General features: G+C 59.3%; 1 protein-coding gene across 2 annotated transcripts; it reads left to right on the top strand.

Annotated features, from left to right (window-relative positions):
* Positions 1 to 28: 28 nt before the first annotated feature.
* Positions 29 to 15110, top strand: PPP4C (protein phosphatase 4 catalytic subunit). Of its 2 annotated transcripts, XM_062020192.1 has the most exons (8): positions 29 to 154; positions 1796 to 1847; positions 4340 to 4390; positions 6645 to 6746; positions 8133 to 8306; positions 9694 to 9820; positions 12002 to 12191; positions 13711 to 15110. In XM_062020192.1, exons 1-8 carry the CDS (start codon positions 57 to 59, stop codon positions 13838 to 13840), a joined length of 924 nt encoding a protein of 307 aa, XP_061876176.1. In that variant the 5' UTR covers positions 29 to 56; the 3' UTR covers positions 13841 to 15110. The 2 variants fall into 2 exon arrangements, with proteins under 2 accessions (XP_061876176.1, XP_061876175.1); XM_062020191.1 differs by lacking the exon at positions 4340 to 4390 and having other exon boundaries at positions 34 to 154.
* Positions 15111 to 15538: the final 428 nt, after the last annotated feature.

Raw genomic sequence — 15538 nt, 5'->3', positions numbered from 1 at the left:
GCCAATCAGCGCTCATGCTGCCGCAGGGGGCGTGGCCGGGGGCGTGGCCGGGGGCCATGGGGGAGCTGAGCGAGCTGGACCGGCAGATCGAGCAGCTGCGGCGCTGCGAGCTCATCAAGGAGAGCGAGGTCAAGGCCCTGTGTGCCAAGGCCAGGTGGGTCATTAACGGCCCTCACGCCTCATTAGCGCCCCCGCGGCTAATTAACGGCCCCTGGGGGTAATTGGGGGGGTGGGGGGGGGGTGGGGGGGGTTTGGGGCCTGGGAGCTGAGCAGAGGGAGGGGAAGCAAAGCCCTGAGAGCCCAGGGAGGTGATCAATTAACAACCCAGGGGCTAATTGGCACCTTTAGAGGCTAATTAACATCCTCAGGGGGTAATTAACATCCTCAGGGGGTAATTAACACTGTCCTGGGGGTAATTGGGGGGAGTGGGGGGGGGATTGAGTGGGGTTTGGTCCCTGGGAGCTCAGCACTTGGACTGAGGTGAAGGCTCTGAGTGCTCAGACAGACCAGGGGATTCATTAACAACCCAGGGGCTAATTAGCATCTTTAGAGGCTAGTTAGCATCCTCAGGGGGTAATTAATATCCTCAGGGGGTAATTAACACTCTCCTGGGGGTAATTAGTGGGGATGGGGGGGGGGTTGGGGGGGGTTTGGTCCCTGGGAGCTGAGCAGAGGGAGGGGAAGCAAAGCCCTGAGAGCCCAGGGAGGTGATTCATTAACAACCCAGGGGCTAATTAGCACCTTTAGAGGGTAATTAACATCCTCAGGGGGTAATTAACACTGTCCTGGAGGTAATTAGTGAGGCTGGGGGGGGTTGAGTGGGGTTTGGTCCCTGGGAGCTCAGCACTTGGACTGAGGTGAAGGCTCTGAGTGCTCAGACCAGGAGATCAATTAACAACTCAGGGGCTAATTAGCATCCCTAGGGGCTAATTAACATCCTCAGGGGGTAATTAACACTCTCCTGGGGGTAATTAGTGGGGATGGGGGGGGGGGTTGGGGGGGGTTTGGTCCCTGGGAGCTGAGCAGAGGGAGGGGAAGCAAAGCCCTGAGAGCCCAGGGAGGTGATTCATTAACAACCCAGGGGCTAATTAGCATCCCTAGGGGCTAATTAACATCCTTAGGGGGTAATTAACATCCTCAGGGGGTAATTAACACTGTCATGGAGGTAATTAGTGGGGCTGGGGGGGGTTGAGTGGGGTTTGGTCCCTGGGAGCTCAGCACTTGGACTGAGGTGAAGGCTCTGAGTGCTCAGACCAGGGGATTCATTAACAACCCAGGGGCTAATTAGCATCTTTAGAGGCTAGTTAGCATCCTCAGGGGGTAATTAATATCCTCAGGGGGTAATTAACACTCTCCTGGGGGTAATTAGTGGGGGTGGGGTTGGGTGGGGTTTGGTCCCTGGGAGCTGAGCAGAGGGAGGGGAAGCAAAGCCCTGAGAGCCCAGGGAGGTGATTCATTAACAACCCAGGGGCTAATTAGCACCTTTAGAGGGTAATTAACATCCTCAGGGGGTAATTAACACTGTCCTGGAGGTAATTAGTGAGGCTGGGGGGGGTTGAGTGGGGTTTGGTCCCTGGGAGCTCAGCACTTGGACTGAGGTGAAGGCTCTGAGTGCTCAGACCAGGGGATCAATTAACAACTCAGGGGCTAATTAGCAGCTCTAGGGGCTAATTAACATCCTCAGGGGGTAATTAACATCCTCAGGGGGTAATTAAGGTCTCCTGGGGGTAATTAAGAGCCCCTGGGGGTAATTAGTGGGGCTGGGGCACTGATGGGGCTGCTGTGGGTCGCTCAGGGAGATCCTGGTGGAGGAGAGCAACGTGCAGAGGGTGGATTCGCCCGTCACCGTGAGTGGGGCTGGGTGTGGGGCTGGATGTGTGGGGCAGGGGGGAATGTGGGGCTGGATGTGTGGGGCAGGGATGTGTGGGGCAGGGATGTGGGGCTGGGGTGTGGGACTGGGATATGTGGGGCTGGATGTGTGGGGCAGGGGGGGATGTGGGGCTGGGATGTGTGGGGCAGGGATGTGGGGTGAGATGGGCAGGGAGTGGGATGTGTGGGGCTGGGATGTGTGGGGCTGGGGGGGATGTGTGGGGCTGGGATGTGTGGGGCTGGATGTGTGGGGCAGGGGGGGATGTGTGGGGCAGGGAGTGGGATGTCTGGGGCTGGGGTGTGGGGTGGGATGTGGGGCTGGGATATGTGGGGCTGGGATGTGTGGGGCAGGGAGTGGGGTGGGATGTGGGGCAGGGGGGAATAAGGTGGATGTGGGGCAGGGGGGGATGTGTGGGGCGGGGGGGATGTGTGGGGCAGGGGGGGATGTGTGGGGCTGGGATGTGTGGGGCAGGGATGGGTGGGGCAGGGATGTGGGGCTGGATGTGTGGGGCTGGATGTGTGGGGCAGGGATGGGTGGGGCAGGGATGTGGGGCTGGATGTGTGGGGCTGGATGTGTGGGGCAGGGATGGGTGGGGCAGGGATGTGGGGCTGGGATATGTGGGGCTGGATGTGTGGGGCTGGGATGTGTGGGGCAGGGATGTGGGGCTGGGTGTGGGGCTGGGAGTGGGGTGTGTGGGGCTGGGATGTGTGGGGCAGGGGGGATGTGGGGCTGGGATGTGTGGGGCTGGGGTGTGGGGCTGGGGTGTGGGGCTGGGGGGAATGTGTGGGGCTGGGATGTGTGGGGCAGGGATGTGGGGCAGGGGGGGATGTGGGGCTGGCCTGTGGTGTGGGGCTGGATGTGGGGCTGGGATTTGGGGCTGTGGGTGGGACTGGGGGAGAAGTGTGGGGCAGGGATGTGGGGCCGGGGGTGGGGCTGGATGTGGGGCTGGGATGTGGGGCTGGATGTGTGGGGCAGGGTGTGGGGCTGGGATGTATGGGGCAGGGTGTGGGGCTGGGATGTATGGGGCTGGGATGTGGGGCAGGGTGTGGGGCTGGGATGTATGGGGCAGGGTGTGGGGCTGGGATGTATGGGGCTGGGATGTGGGGCAGGCATGTGTGGGGCTGGGATGTGTGGGGCAGGGAGTGGGGCTGGATGTGTGGGGCTGGGGTGTGGGGCTGGGATGTGTGGGGCAGGGAGTGGGGCTGGGATGTGGGGCAGGCATGTGTGGGGCTGGGATGTGTGGGGCTGGGATGTGTGGGGCTGGGATGTGTGGGGCAGGAATGTGGGGCTGGGGGGGATGTGTGGGGCAGGGAGCGGGGTGGGATGTGAGACTGGGATGTGGGGCAGGGGTGGGATGTGTGGGGCAGGGTGGGATGTGGGGCTGGGGTGGGATGTGGGGCAGGGTGAGATGTGGGGCAGGGTGAGATGTGTGGGGCCGCATGTGGGGCAGAGGTTAGAGCCATGTCCGTGGGGCAGGTGTGGGGCAGTCTATGGGGCAGCTGTGGGGCAGCTGTGGGATGTGTGGGGCAGGGTGGGATGTGTGGGGCAGGGTGTGGGGCTGGGATGTGTGGGGCAGCTGTGGGGCAGGGTGGGATGTGTGGGGCAGGGGGGATGTGTGGGGCAGGGTGTGGGGCTGGGATGTGTGGGGCAGGGTGGGATGTGTGGGGCTGGGATGTGTGGGGCAGCTGTGGGGCAGGGTGGAATGTGTGGGGCAGGGGGGATGTGTGGGGCAGGGTGTGGGGCTGGGATGTGTGGGGCAGCTGTGGGGCAGGGTGGAATGTGTGGGGCAGGGGGGATGTGTGGGGCAGGGTGTGGGGCTGGGATGTGTGGGGCAGCTGTGGGGCAGGGTGGAATGTGTGGGGCAGGGGGGATGTGTGGGGCAGGGTGTGGGGCTGGGATGTGTGGGGCAGCTGTGGGGCAGGGTGGGATGTGTGGGGCAGGGGGGATGTGTGGGGCAGGGTGTGGGGCTGGGATGTGTGGGGCAGCTGTGGGGCAGGGTGGGATGTGTGGGGCAGGGTGTGGGGCAGGGTGTGGGGCTGGGATGTGTGGGGCAGCTGTGGGGCAGGGTGGGATGTGTGGGGCAGGGGGGATGTGTGGGGCAGGGTGTGGGGCTGGGATGTGTGGGGCAGCTGTGGGGCAGGGTGGGATGTGTGGGGCAGGGGGGATATGTGGGGCAGGGTGTGGGGCTGGGATGTGTGGGGCAGCTGTGGGGCAGGGTGGAATGTGTGGGGCAGGGTGTGGGGCAGGGTGTGGGGCTGGGATGTGTGGGGCAGCTGTGGGGCAGGGGGGATGTGTGGGGCAGGGTGTGGGGCAGGGTGGGATGTGTGGGGCTGGGATGTGTGGGGCAGGGTGTGGGGCTGGGATGTGTGGGGCAGCTGTGGGGCAGGGTGGGATATGTGGGGCAGGGTGTGGGGCTGGGATGTGTGGGGCAGCTGTGGGGCAGCTGTGAGCGCTGTGTCCGTGGGGCAGGTGTGTGGTGACATTCACGGGCAGTTCTACGACCTCAAGGAGCTGTTCAGGGTGAGACCCACAAGTGACCCACAAGTGACCCACAAGTGACCCACAACTGACCCACAGCTGACCCATAACTGACCCACAACTGACCCATAACTGACCCACAGCTGACCCATAACTGACCCACAACTGACCCATAACTGACGCACAGCTGACCCACAACTGACCCACAAGTGACCCACAGCTGACCCATAACTGACCCACAGCTGACCCACAGCTGACCCACAAGTGACCCACAGCTGACCCACAGCTGACCCATAACTGACCCATAACTGACCCACAAGTGACCCACAGCTGACCCATAACTGACCCACAGCTGACCCACAACTGACCCACAGCTGACCCATAACTGACCCATAACTGACCCATAACTGACCCACAGCTGACCCATAACTGACCCACAACTGACCCATAACTGACGCACAGCTGACCCACAACTGACCCACAAGTGACCCACAGCTGACCCATAACTGACCCATAACTGACCCATAACTGACCCATAACTGACCCATAACTGACCCACAGTGACCCACAGCTGACCCACAAGTGACCCACAGCTGACCCACAGCTGACCCATAACTGACCCATAACTGACCCACAAGTGACCCACAGCTGACCCATAACTGACCCACAGCTGACCCACAACTGACCCACAAGTGACCCATAACTGACCCATAACTGACCCACAGCTGACCCATAACTGACCCACAAGTGACCCATAACTGACCCATAACTGACCCACAGTGACCCACAGCTGACCCATAACTGACCCACAACTGACCCATAACTGACTCACAACTGACCCCCAACTGCCCCCCAACCCCCAACCTGCCCCAGTGCCCCCCAACTGCCCCCCCTGACCTCCAACCACCCCCCAGCTCATAACTGACCCCCAACTCCCCCCAGACCCCCAAGTGCCCCCCAAGTGCCCCCTGACCCCCAACTGCCCCCCTTGTCCCCAACTGCCCTCCCCAGACTCCAATCTGCCCCAGTGCCCCCCAACTTCCTTCCAAGTGCCCCCTGACCCCCAAGTGCCCCCCCAGCCCATAACTGACCCCCAAGTGCCCCCCAGCCCATAACTGACCCCCAACTGCCCCCCAGACCCCCAACTGCCCCCCAGCCCATAACTGACCCCCAACCACCCCCCAAGTGCCCCCAAGTGCCCCCCAACTGCCCTCCCCAGACTCCAACCTGTCCCAGTGCCCCCCAACTTCCCCCCAAGTGCCCCCAGACCCCCAAGTGCCCCCTGACCCCCAAGTGCCCTCCCAGCCCGTAACTGACCCCCAACTTCCCCCCAAGTGCCCCCCAAGTGCCCCCTGACCCCCAAGTGCCCCCTGACCCCCAACTGCCCTCCCCAGACTCCAACCTGTCCCAGTGCCCCCCAAGTGCCCCCTGCAGCCCATAACTGCCCCCCAGACCCCCAAGTGCCCCCCCAGACCCCCAAGTGCACCCCCTTGTCCCCAACTGCCCCCCAGACCCCAACCTGCCCCAGTGCCCCCCAACTTCCCCCTCAGCCCCCCAAGTGCCCCCCCAGACCCTCAACTGCCCCCCCAACCCCCAACCTGCCCCAGTGCCCAACTTCCCCCTCAGTCCCCCAACTGCCCCCCTGACCTCCAGCCACCCCCCAGCTCATAACTGACCCCCAACTGCCCCCCAGACCCCCAAGTGCCCCCCAAGTGCCCCCTGACCCCCAACTGCCCCCCTTGTCCACAACTGCCCTCCCCAGACCCCAACCTGTCCCAGTGCCCCCCAAGTGCCCTCCAGCCCATAACTGCCCCCCAGACCAAGTGCCCCCCCAGACCCCCAAGTGCCCCCCCAGACCCCCAAGTGCCCCCCCCAGACCCCCAAGTGCACCCCCTTGTCCCCAACTGCCCCCAAGACCCCATACTGCCCCCCCTCAGCCCCCCAAGTGCCCCCCAAATGCCCCCCCAGACCCCCAAGTGCCCCCCCAGCCCACAACTGACCCCCAACCACCTTCCAAACCCCCAACTCTCCCCCCGACCCCCAGGTACCCCCCTCAGCCCCCCAAGTTACCCCCAAGTGCCCCCAGACCCCCAACTGCCCCCCCAACCCATAACTGACCCCCAAGTGCCCCCCCTGACCCCAACCTGCCCCAGTGCCCCCCAACTTCCCCCTCAGCCCCCCAAGTGCCCCCAGACCCCCAACTGACCCCCAAGTGCCCCCCTGACCCCCAAGTGCCCCCCCAGCCCATAACTGCCCCCCAAGTGCCCCCTGACCCCCGTTTCTGCCCCGGCCTCAGGTGGGGGGCGATGTCCCCGAGACCAATTACCTGTTCATGGGCGACTTCGTGGATCGTGGCTTCTACAGCGTGGAGACCTTCCTGCTGCTGCTGGCCCTCAAGGTGGCGCCCTGCTAATGGCATGCTAATGAGATGCTAATGAGATGCATGCTAATGACATGCAAGGGTGGGGGGAGTGCACAGGGCAGCCCATGGGGTGCTAATGAGATGCTAATGGGGGGTAAGGAGGGGGTAGCACTGTCACAGAACCCTGGGGTCAGGGTTCTGCAGCTGGGAGTGAAGGTGTCACTCCTAATGAGATGCTAATGAGATGCTAATGGCATGCAAGGGCAGGGGGAACCCACAGGGCAGCCCATGGGATGCTAATGAGATGCTAAGGAGGGGGTAGCACAGTGTCACAGAACCCTGGGGTGAGGCTTCTGCAGCTGGGAGCGAAAAGGTCACTGCTAATGAGATGCTAATGAGATGTTAATTAGATGCTAATGACATGGAAGGGTGTGGGGAGTGTGCAGTGCAGCCCAGGAGGGATTCACTTAGTGACTACTAATGTAATGAGATGCTAATGACATGCAAATGAGCCAGAAGCAGAAGCACACGTGTGTTGCTAATGAGATGCAGATAACATGCAGGGATTGAAGCTGTCAGTGAGCAACTGAGGCCGTGCAAAGCATATGTAATGAGATGCTAATGAGATGCAGATGAGTCAGGACAGGAATCATGTGAGTTGTGAACACTTTGGCTTCTCTAAGTGACTGCTAATGAGATGCAGATGACATGGGGGAGGTTGGAGCACTCTGAGAGCAACTCAGGCTGTGCAAAGGATATGTGATGAGATGCTGATGAGATGCTAGTGAGATGCTAATGAGCCAGGACCACAAGAGTATGTGTGTTGTGAGCACAGTGAGTCCTACTAGTGACTGCTAATGAGATGCAGATGACATGGGGGAGGTTGGAGCACTCTGGGAGCAACTGAGACTGTGCAAAGGATATGTAATGAGATGCAAATGAGATGCTAATGAGCCAAAAGCAGAAGAGTATGTGTGTTGTGAACACTGTGGGTTCTGTCAGGAGCTTCTAATGAGATGCAGATGACACTCAGGAGGTTGGAGCTCCCTGAAAGCAACTGAGACTGTGCATAGCTTATGTAATGAGATGTTAATGAGATGCTAATGAGCCAGAAGCAGAAGCACACGTGTGTGTTGTGAACATGTTGGGTTCTCTTACTGATTGCTAATGAGATGCAGATGTCATGCAGGAGCTTGGGGCTGTCAGTGAGCAACTGGGGCTGTGAATAGCTTATGTAATGAGATGCTAATGAGATGCTAATGAGCCAGGACCATGTGAATATGTGTTGTGAGCACATTGGCTCCTACTAGTGACTGCTAATGAGATGCAGATGTCGTACGGGGGGTTGGGGCTGTCAGTGAGCAACTCAGGCTGTGCACAGCATATGTAATGAGATGCAAATGAGATGCAAATGCCTCCCAGGTGCGCTACCCCGACCGCATCACCCTGATCCGGGGCAACCACGAGAGCCGCCAGATCACGCAGGTTTACGGCTTCTACGACGAGTGTCTGCGCAAGTACGGCTCCGTCACCGTGTGGCGCTACTGCACCGAGATCTTCGACTACCTCAGCCTCTCGGCCATCATCGACGGCAAGGTCCTGCTAACCGCATGCTAATCACATGCTAATCACATGCTAATGAGCCCCAGGAGGGATGGGGATCTCTAGGGGGAGGTTGTGGTGGAGGCTTCGATGTCTGCAGGTGTCTCAGGGGCTGTTTGCCCATCGTGGGGCAGCTTAGAACACACTAAGGGGGCGATAATGAGATGTTAATGAGATGCTAATGGCATGCAAGGAGCAGGAAAGGAGCTGCTAAGGCATAGGAAGGTGTTTTGGGGGAGGTTCTGGCATCAACTTGGGTCTCTGCAGGGTCCTTCGGGGTGTCTTTGCCATTGTGGGGCAGCTTAGAACACACTAAAGGCTCGTTAAGGGGTGATAATGGGATGCTAATGAGATGCTAATGGCATGCAAGGAGCAGGAAAGGAGCTGCTAAGGCTTAGGAAGTTGTTTTGGGGGATGTTATGACACCAACCTGGGTCTCTCCAAGGTGTCTCAGGGGCTGTTTGCCGTCATGGGGCAGCTTAGAACACAGTGAAGGCTCATTAGAGGGTTGTAATGAGATGCTAATGAGATGCTAATGGCATGCAAGGAGCGGGAAGGAGCTGCTAAGGCATAGGAAGGTGTTTTGGGTGAGGTTATGGCATCAACTTGGGTCTCTCAGGCTCTGTTTGCCATCGTGGGGCAGCTTAGAACACACTAAAGGCTCATTAGGAGGTTGTAATGAGATGCTAATGAGATGCTAATGTCATGCAAGGAGCAGGAAAGGAGCTACTAAGGCGTAGGAAAGTGTTTTGGGGAATGTTATGACACCAACCTGGGTCACTCCAAGGTGTCTCAGGGTCTGTTGCCATCGTGGGGCAGCTTAGAACACCCTATAGAGTCGTTAGGGGGTGATAATGAGATGCAAATGAGATGATAATGAGATGCAAGGGGCAGGAAATGAGCTGCTAAGGCATAGGAAGGTGTTTTGGGGAAGGATATGACACCAGCTTGGTTCTCTCCAAGGTGTCTTTGCCATTGTGGGGCAGCTTAGAACACCCTAAAGGCTCGTTAGAGTGATAATGAGATGCTAATGAGATGCTAATGAGGTGTTAGTGACACTCCCCAGCTGGCTGTGGAATTCATGGAGCACTGTTGGACATTCTTATAAGATGGTTATGAGATGTTAATGAGATGCTGGTAAAGGTGGAAGCACGTGAGGGCTCGGGGAACTTATGCCATGCTAATGAGATGATAATGATATGCTAATGAGCTGTTAGTGACACATAGCAACTGGTGTTTGGGACACTCCACAGTCACCTGCTGCTATTTAATGAGATGCAAATGACATGAAGGGACTAGAAGACCTCTTGGCCAATCAGGCCACTGGTTGGGCATGCAAATGAGATGCAAATGAGATGCAAATGAGCTCCTTCCCCTCCAGATCTTCTGTGTGCACGGGGGCCTGTCGCCCTCCATCCAGACACTGGACCAGATCCGCACCATCGACCGCAAGCAGGAGGTGCCCCACGACGGGCCCATGTGCGACCTGCTCTGGTCCGACCCCGAGGGTGAGCCGGGCCCGGGCCACTGGGGGATACTGGGGGGCTACTGGGGGCTGCTGGGAGCAACTGGGGGCTACTGGGACCAGTAGGGATGGGAGGTGGCCACTAGGTTCCTCTGTGAGGTGGCCACAGCTGGTGGCATCTGGGGAGGGCTGGAGATGCCGTTGGGTTCCTCAACTGTTTGTTGATCACCATGGGGTTACTGGTGGCTACTGGAGGCCACTGGTGGCTACTGGGAGCTACTGGTGGCCACTGGGACCAGTAGGGATGGGGGGTGGCCACTGGGTCCCTCTGTGAGGTGGCCACAGCTGGTGGCATCTGGGGAGGGTTGGAGATGGTGTTGGGTTCCTCAACTGTTCCTTGTCCACCATCGAGTTACTGGGGGCTACTGGAGGCTGCTGGGAGCTACTGGTGGCTACTGGGACCAGTAGGGATGGGAGGTGGCCACTGGGTCCCTCTGTGAGGTGGCCACAGCTCGTGGCATCTGGGGAGGGTTGGAGATGCCGTTGGTTCCTCAACTGTTTGTTGACCACCATGGGGTTACTGGTGGCTACTGGGGGGCTACTGGTGGCCACTGGGGGGCTACTAGGGGGCTACTGGTGGCTACTGGGACCAGTAGGGATGGGAGGTGGCCACTGGGTCCCTCTGTGAGGTGGCCACAGCTGGTGGCATCTGGGGAGGGTTGGAGATGCCGTTGGGTTCCTCAATGGTTCCTTGTCTATCATGGGGTTACTGGTGGCTACTGGGGGATACTGGGGGGCTGCTGGTGGCTGCTGGGAGCAACTGGGGGCCACTGGGACCAGTAGAGATGGGGGGTGGCCACTGGGTCCCTCTGTGAGGTGGCAACAGCTGGTGGCACCTGGGGATGGTTGGAGATGGTGTTGGGTTCCTCAACTGTTTGTTGACCACCATGGGGTTACTGGTGGCTACTGGAGGATGCTGGGAGCTACTGGTGGCTGCTGGGAGCAACTGGGGGCCACTGGGACCAGTAGGGATAGGGGGTGGCCACTGGGTCCCTCTGTGAGGTGGCCACAGCTGGTGGCATCTGGAGAGGGTTGGAGATGGTGTTGGGTTCCACAAGTGTTCCTTGACTACCTTGGGGTTACTGGTGGCTACTGGGGGTTACTGGTGGCTACTGGAGTCTGCTGGTGGCTCCTGGAGCCTACTAATGGCTACTGGTGGCTACTGGAGCCTGCTAATGGCTACTGGTCTCTACTGGTGGCTACTGGAGCCTACTAATGGCTACTGGAGGCTCCTGGAGCCTACTAATGGCTCCTGGTGGCTACTAATGGCTACTGGTGGCTACTGGAGGCTGCTGGTGTCTACTGGTGGCTACTGGAGCCTACTAATGGCTACTGGTGGCTACTGGAGGCTACTAATGGCTCCTGGTGGCTACTGGAGCTTACTAATGGCTACTGGTGTCTACTGGTGGCTCCTGGAGCCTACTAATGGCTACTGGTCTCTACTGGTGGCTACTGGAGGCTACTAATGGCTCTTGGTGGCTACTAATGGCTACTGGTGGCTACTGGAGCTTACTAATGGCTACTGGTGTCTACTGGTGGCTACTGGAGCCTACTAGTGGCTACTGGTGGCTACTGGAGCTTACTAATGGCTGCTGGTGGCTACTGGAACCTACTAATGACTGCTGGTGGCTATGGGAGGATACTGGTGGCTACTAATGGCTACTGGTGGCTCCTGGTGGCTACTGGTGGCTACTAATGGCTCCTGGTGGCTATGGGAGGATACTGGTGGCTACTAATGGCTACTGGTGGCTCCTGGTGGCTAATGGTGGCTACTAATGGCTCCTGGTGGCTATGGGACGATACTGGTGGCTACTAATGGCTACTGGTGGCTCCTGGTGGCTAATGGTGGCTTCTGGTGGCTACTGGAGGCTACTGGAGCCTACTAATGGCTCCTAGTGGCTACTGGAGGCTACTGGTGGCTTCTGGTGGCTACTGGAGGCTACTGGAGCCTACTAATGGCTCCTGGTGGCTGCTGGAGCCTACTGGAGGCTGCTGGTGGCTACTGGTGGCTGCTGGAGGCTGCTGGTGGCTACTGGAGGCTGCTGGTGGCTACTGGTGGCTACTGGAGGCTGCTGGCGGCTACTGGAGGCTGCTGGTGGCCGGTGGTGGCCGGTGGAGGCCGGTGGAGGGCGGTGGCGTCCCGCTGACGGCGCTGTCCCCGCAGACACGACGGGCTGGGGCGTGTCCCCGCGGGGCGCCGGGTACCTGTTCGGCAGCGACGTGGTGGCTCAGTTCAACGCCTCCAACGACATCGACATGATCTGCAGGGCCCATCAGCTGGTGATGGAGGGCTACAAGTGGCACTTCAACGAGACCGTGCTCACCGTCTGGTCGGCCCCCAACTACTGCTACCGGTGAGGCCATGCTAATGACGTGCTAATGAGATGCTAATGAGGCGCTAACGAGGCGCCGGCCAGGTGGGGTGGGGAGGGGAGATGGAGGGGTGAAGGGTTCTGGGGTGGGAGAAGGTCTTGGGTGGTGAGTGGGGAGGTTCTGAGCATGAGAATGCGCATCAGGCAGGTCTTGGAATGCTAATGAGATGCTAATGAGGTGCTAATGAGGTGCTGACGAGGTGGGAAGGAAAAGGGATAGGGAGGGGAGATGGAGGAGTGAAGGGTTATGGGGTGAGAGAAGGTCTTGGATGGTGAGTGGGGAGGTTCTGAGCATGAGGATGGGCATCAGACAGGTCTTGGAATGCTAATTAGATGCTAATGAGATGATAATGAGATACTAATGAGGCGCTGACAGGTTGGGGTGGGGAGGGGAGATGGAGGGGTGAAGGGTTGTGGGGTGAGAGAAGGTCTTGGGTGGTGAGGGGGGAGGTTCTGAGCACGTGGATGGGGCTCAGGTGGGTGTTGGAACACTAATTAGATGCTAATGAGATGCTAACGAGGTGATAATGAGCGGTGATAATGAGCTGCTGGTGAAGTGGGAAGGCCAAGGGATAGGGAGGGGAGATGGAGGAGTGAGGGGTTCTGGGGTGAGAGAAGGTCTTGGGTGGTGAGGGGGGAGGTTTTGAGCATGAGGATGGGGCTCAGGTGGGTCTTGGAACACTAATTAGATGCTAATGAGATGCTAACGAGGTGATAATAAGCTGCTGGTGAAGTGGGAAGGCCAAGGGATAGGGAGGGGAGATGGAGGAGTGAGGGGTTCTGGGGTGAGAGAAGGTCTTGGGTGGTGAGGGGGGAGGTTCTGAGCATGAGAATGCGCATCAGATGGGGGTTAGAATGCTAATGAGATGCTAACGAGATGCTAATGAGATGCTAATGAGCCACTGGCAAGTTGAGGGTGAAGGGATGAAGGGTTCTGGGGTGGAGCTGTTTCTGACCTGGGAGAGGACAACAGACACCTCTTGGTGAGCTAACAAGCTGCCAAGGGCATGCAAACGAGATGCAAATGAGATGCTAATGACATGCAAATGAGAAGCGGGGAGGGTTGAGTGTGGTAACTGGGGTGAGACGGTGGCATAGGGGGTGACTGGAGCTAACAAGCTGCTAGTGACATGCAAATGAGATGCAAATGAGATGCAGAGAGGGCTGACGGTGGGGAGTCAAGAGCTGTGGGCTTAGGTGATGCCACTGGTGATGACTGGAGCTGTTTCTGACCTGGGAGAGGACAACAGATGCCTCTTAGTGACCTAACAAGCTGCTAAGGGAATGCAAATGAGCTGCTAGAGACATGCAAATGAGATGCTAATGACATGCAAATGAGCTGCAGAGAGGGTTGGGTGTGGTAACTGGGGTGAGACAATGGCATAGGGGGTGACTGGAGCTGTTTGTAACCTGGGGATTTACAACAGACGCCTCTTAGTGGGCTAACAAGCTGCTAGAGACATGCAAATGAGATGCAAATGAGATGCAAATGTCCCCTCAGGTGTGGGAACGTGGCTGCCATCCTGGAGCTGGACGAGCACCTGCAGAAGGAGTTCATCATCTTTGAGGCGGCGCCGCAGGAGACACGTGGGATCCCCTCCAAGAAGCCCGTGGCCGACTACTTCCTGTGACCCCCTGCCCGGGGCCACCTGCGGCCACCACGGGGCTAGTGGGACCAGTAGGGGATGGGAGGTGGCTACTGGACCCTTTGTGAGGTGGCCACAGCTGGTGGCACCTGGGGAGAGTTGGTGGTGACACCATGTTCCTCATCCCTTCCTTGGCCACCATGAGGTCACTCGAGGCTCCTGTGGCCACCTGAGGTCACCCAGTGGCCACTGGGACCAGTAGGGGATGAGGGGTGGCTACTGGACCCTCTGTGAGGTGGCCACAGCTGGTGGCACCTGGGGAGGGTTGGAAGTGCCACCATGTTCCTCATCCCTTCCTTGGCCACCATGAGGTCACTCGAGGCTCCTGTGGCCACCTTGGGGCTCCTGTGGCCACCTGAGGTCACCCAGTGGCTACTGGGACCAGTAGGGGATGGGAGGTGGCCACTGGACCCTCTGTGAGGTGGCCACGGCTGGTGGCATCTGGGTGGGGTTGGGAGTTGCCCCATTCCTTGTCCCCTCTGTGGCCACCAGAAGCCACCAACCCCCTCCCAGTGGCCACCCCATGACCTTTGGTGACCTCCCATGACCTTTGGTGACCCCTCATGACCCCTGGGGACTTTTGGGGCCCCCCTGTAACCCCACATGACCTTTGGTGTCCTCCCATGACCTCTGATGACCTTTGGGGTCTCCCTGTGACCCCCCAGTGACCTCTGGTGTCTTTTGGGGTCCCCCATGACCCCTGCTGACCTTTGACAACCCCCCCATAGCCCCCGATGACCTTTGGGGCCCCCCATGAGCTTTGGGGACCCCACATGACCTTTGATGACCCCCCGTGACCTCTGGTAACCTTTGACGACCCCCATGACCTCTGGTGACCTTTGGTGACCCCCAGTGACCTCTGGTGACTTTTAGGGTCCCCCATGACCTCTCATGATCTTTGGGGTCCCCCATGACCTCTGGTGACTTTTGGGGTCCCCTATGGCCCCTCGTGTCCCCTGGTGACCTTTGGGGCTCCCTGTGACCCCCAGTGACCTTTGGCGACCCCCAGTGACCTCTGGTGACTTTTAGGGTCCCCCATGACCTTTGGGGTCCCCTATGGCCCCTTGTGTCCCCTGGTGACCTCTGGGGTCCCCCATGACCTCTGGTGACCTCTGGGGTCCCCCATGACCCCCAGTGACCTCTGGCGACCTTTGGGGTCCCCCATGACCTCTGGTGACCTTTGGGGCTCCCTGTGACCTTTGGCGACCCCCCCGGTGACCTCTGGTGACCCCCCCCGGGGCCCCTCCCCTCCCCCCCTCCCGTGTTTTTGGGGTTTTGTTGCTTTTTGTGACGCCGTTTCTGCTCCTTTTTAGATAAAAAAAGAACCAAATGTGTCCAAAAAAACCGGCTCTGGTGTGGTGGGGGAGGGGCGGGGGCGGGGCCACGCAAAGGGGGCGGGGCTTGAAGGAGGAGGGGCTAAGAGAGGGGGCGGGGCTAGAGAAGAGACGGGGTGTGGGGCTGGGCTGTGGGGTTTAAAGGGGCGTGGCCATGGCAGGGGCGTGGCTATGGGGGCGGGGCTAAGGGAGGGACGGGACTATGGTGATGGGGCTATAGGAGGGGACAGGCCATGGGAGCGGGCGTGGCCATGAAAGGGGGCGTGGCCATGGGAGTGGGCGTGGCTATGGGAGGGGGCGTGGCTAAATGAGTGGGTGTAAATGAGTGTAAACCAGATAAACACTTGAG

This window comes from Colius striatus, unplaced genomic scaffold (assembly GCF_028858725.1).
Source record: "Colius striatus isolate bColStr4 unplaced genomic scaffold, bColStr4.1.hap1 scaffold_68, whole genome shotgun sequence".
Classification (NCBI taxonomy): domain Eukaryota; kingdom Metazoa; phylum Chordata; class Aves; order Coliiformes; family Coliidae; genus Colius; species Colius striatus.
Note: the sequence above shows the minus strand (reverse complement) of the source record. Positions and strands in the feature narration are given on the sequence as shown.

What these genes read in the sequence shown, in the direction of transcription:
- PPP4C (XM_062020192.1), top strand. Translation starts at nt 57, where the DNA reads ATGGGGGAGCTGAGCGAGCTGGACCGGCAGATCGAGCAGCTGCGGCGC. An exon ending in GGGTGGATTCGCCCGTCACC is followed by an intron (nt 1,848 to 4,339) that starts GTGAGTGGGGCT and finishes TCCGTGGGGCAG; the next exon opens with GTGTGTGGTGACATTCACGG. An exon ending in CGGCCATCATCGACGGCAAG is followed by an intron (nt 8,307 to 9,693) that starts GTCCTGCTAACC and finishes CTTCCCCTCCAG; the next exon opens with ATCTTCTGTGTGCACGGGGG.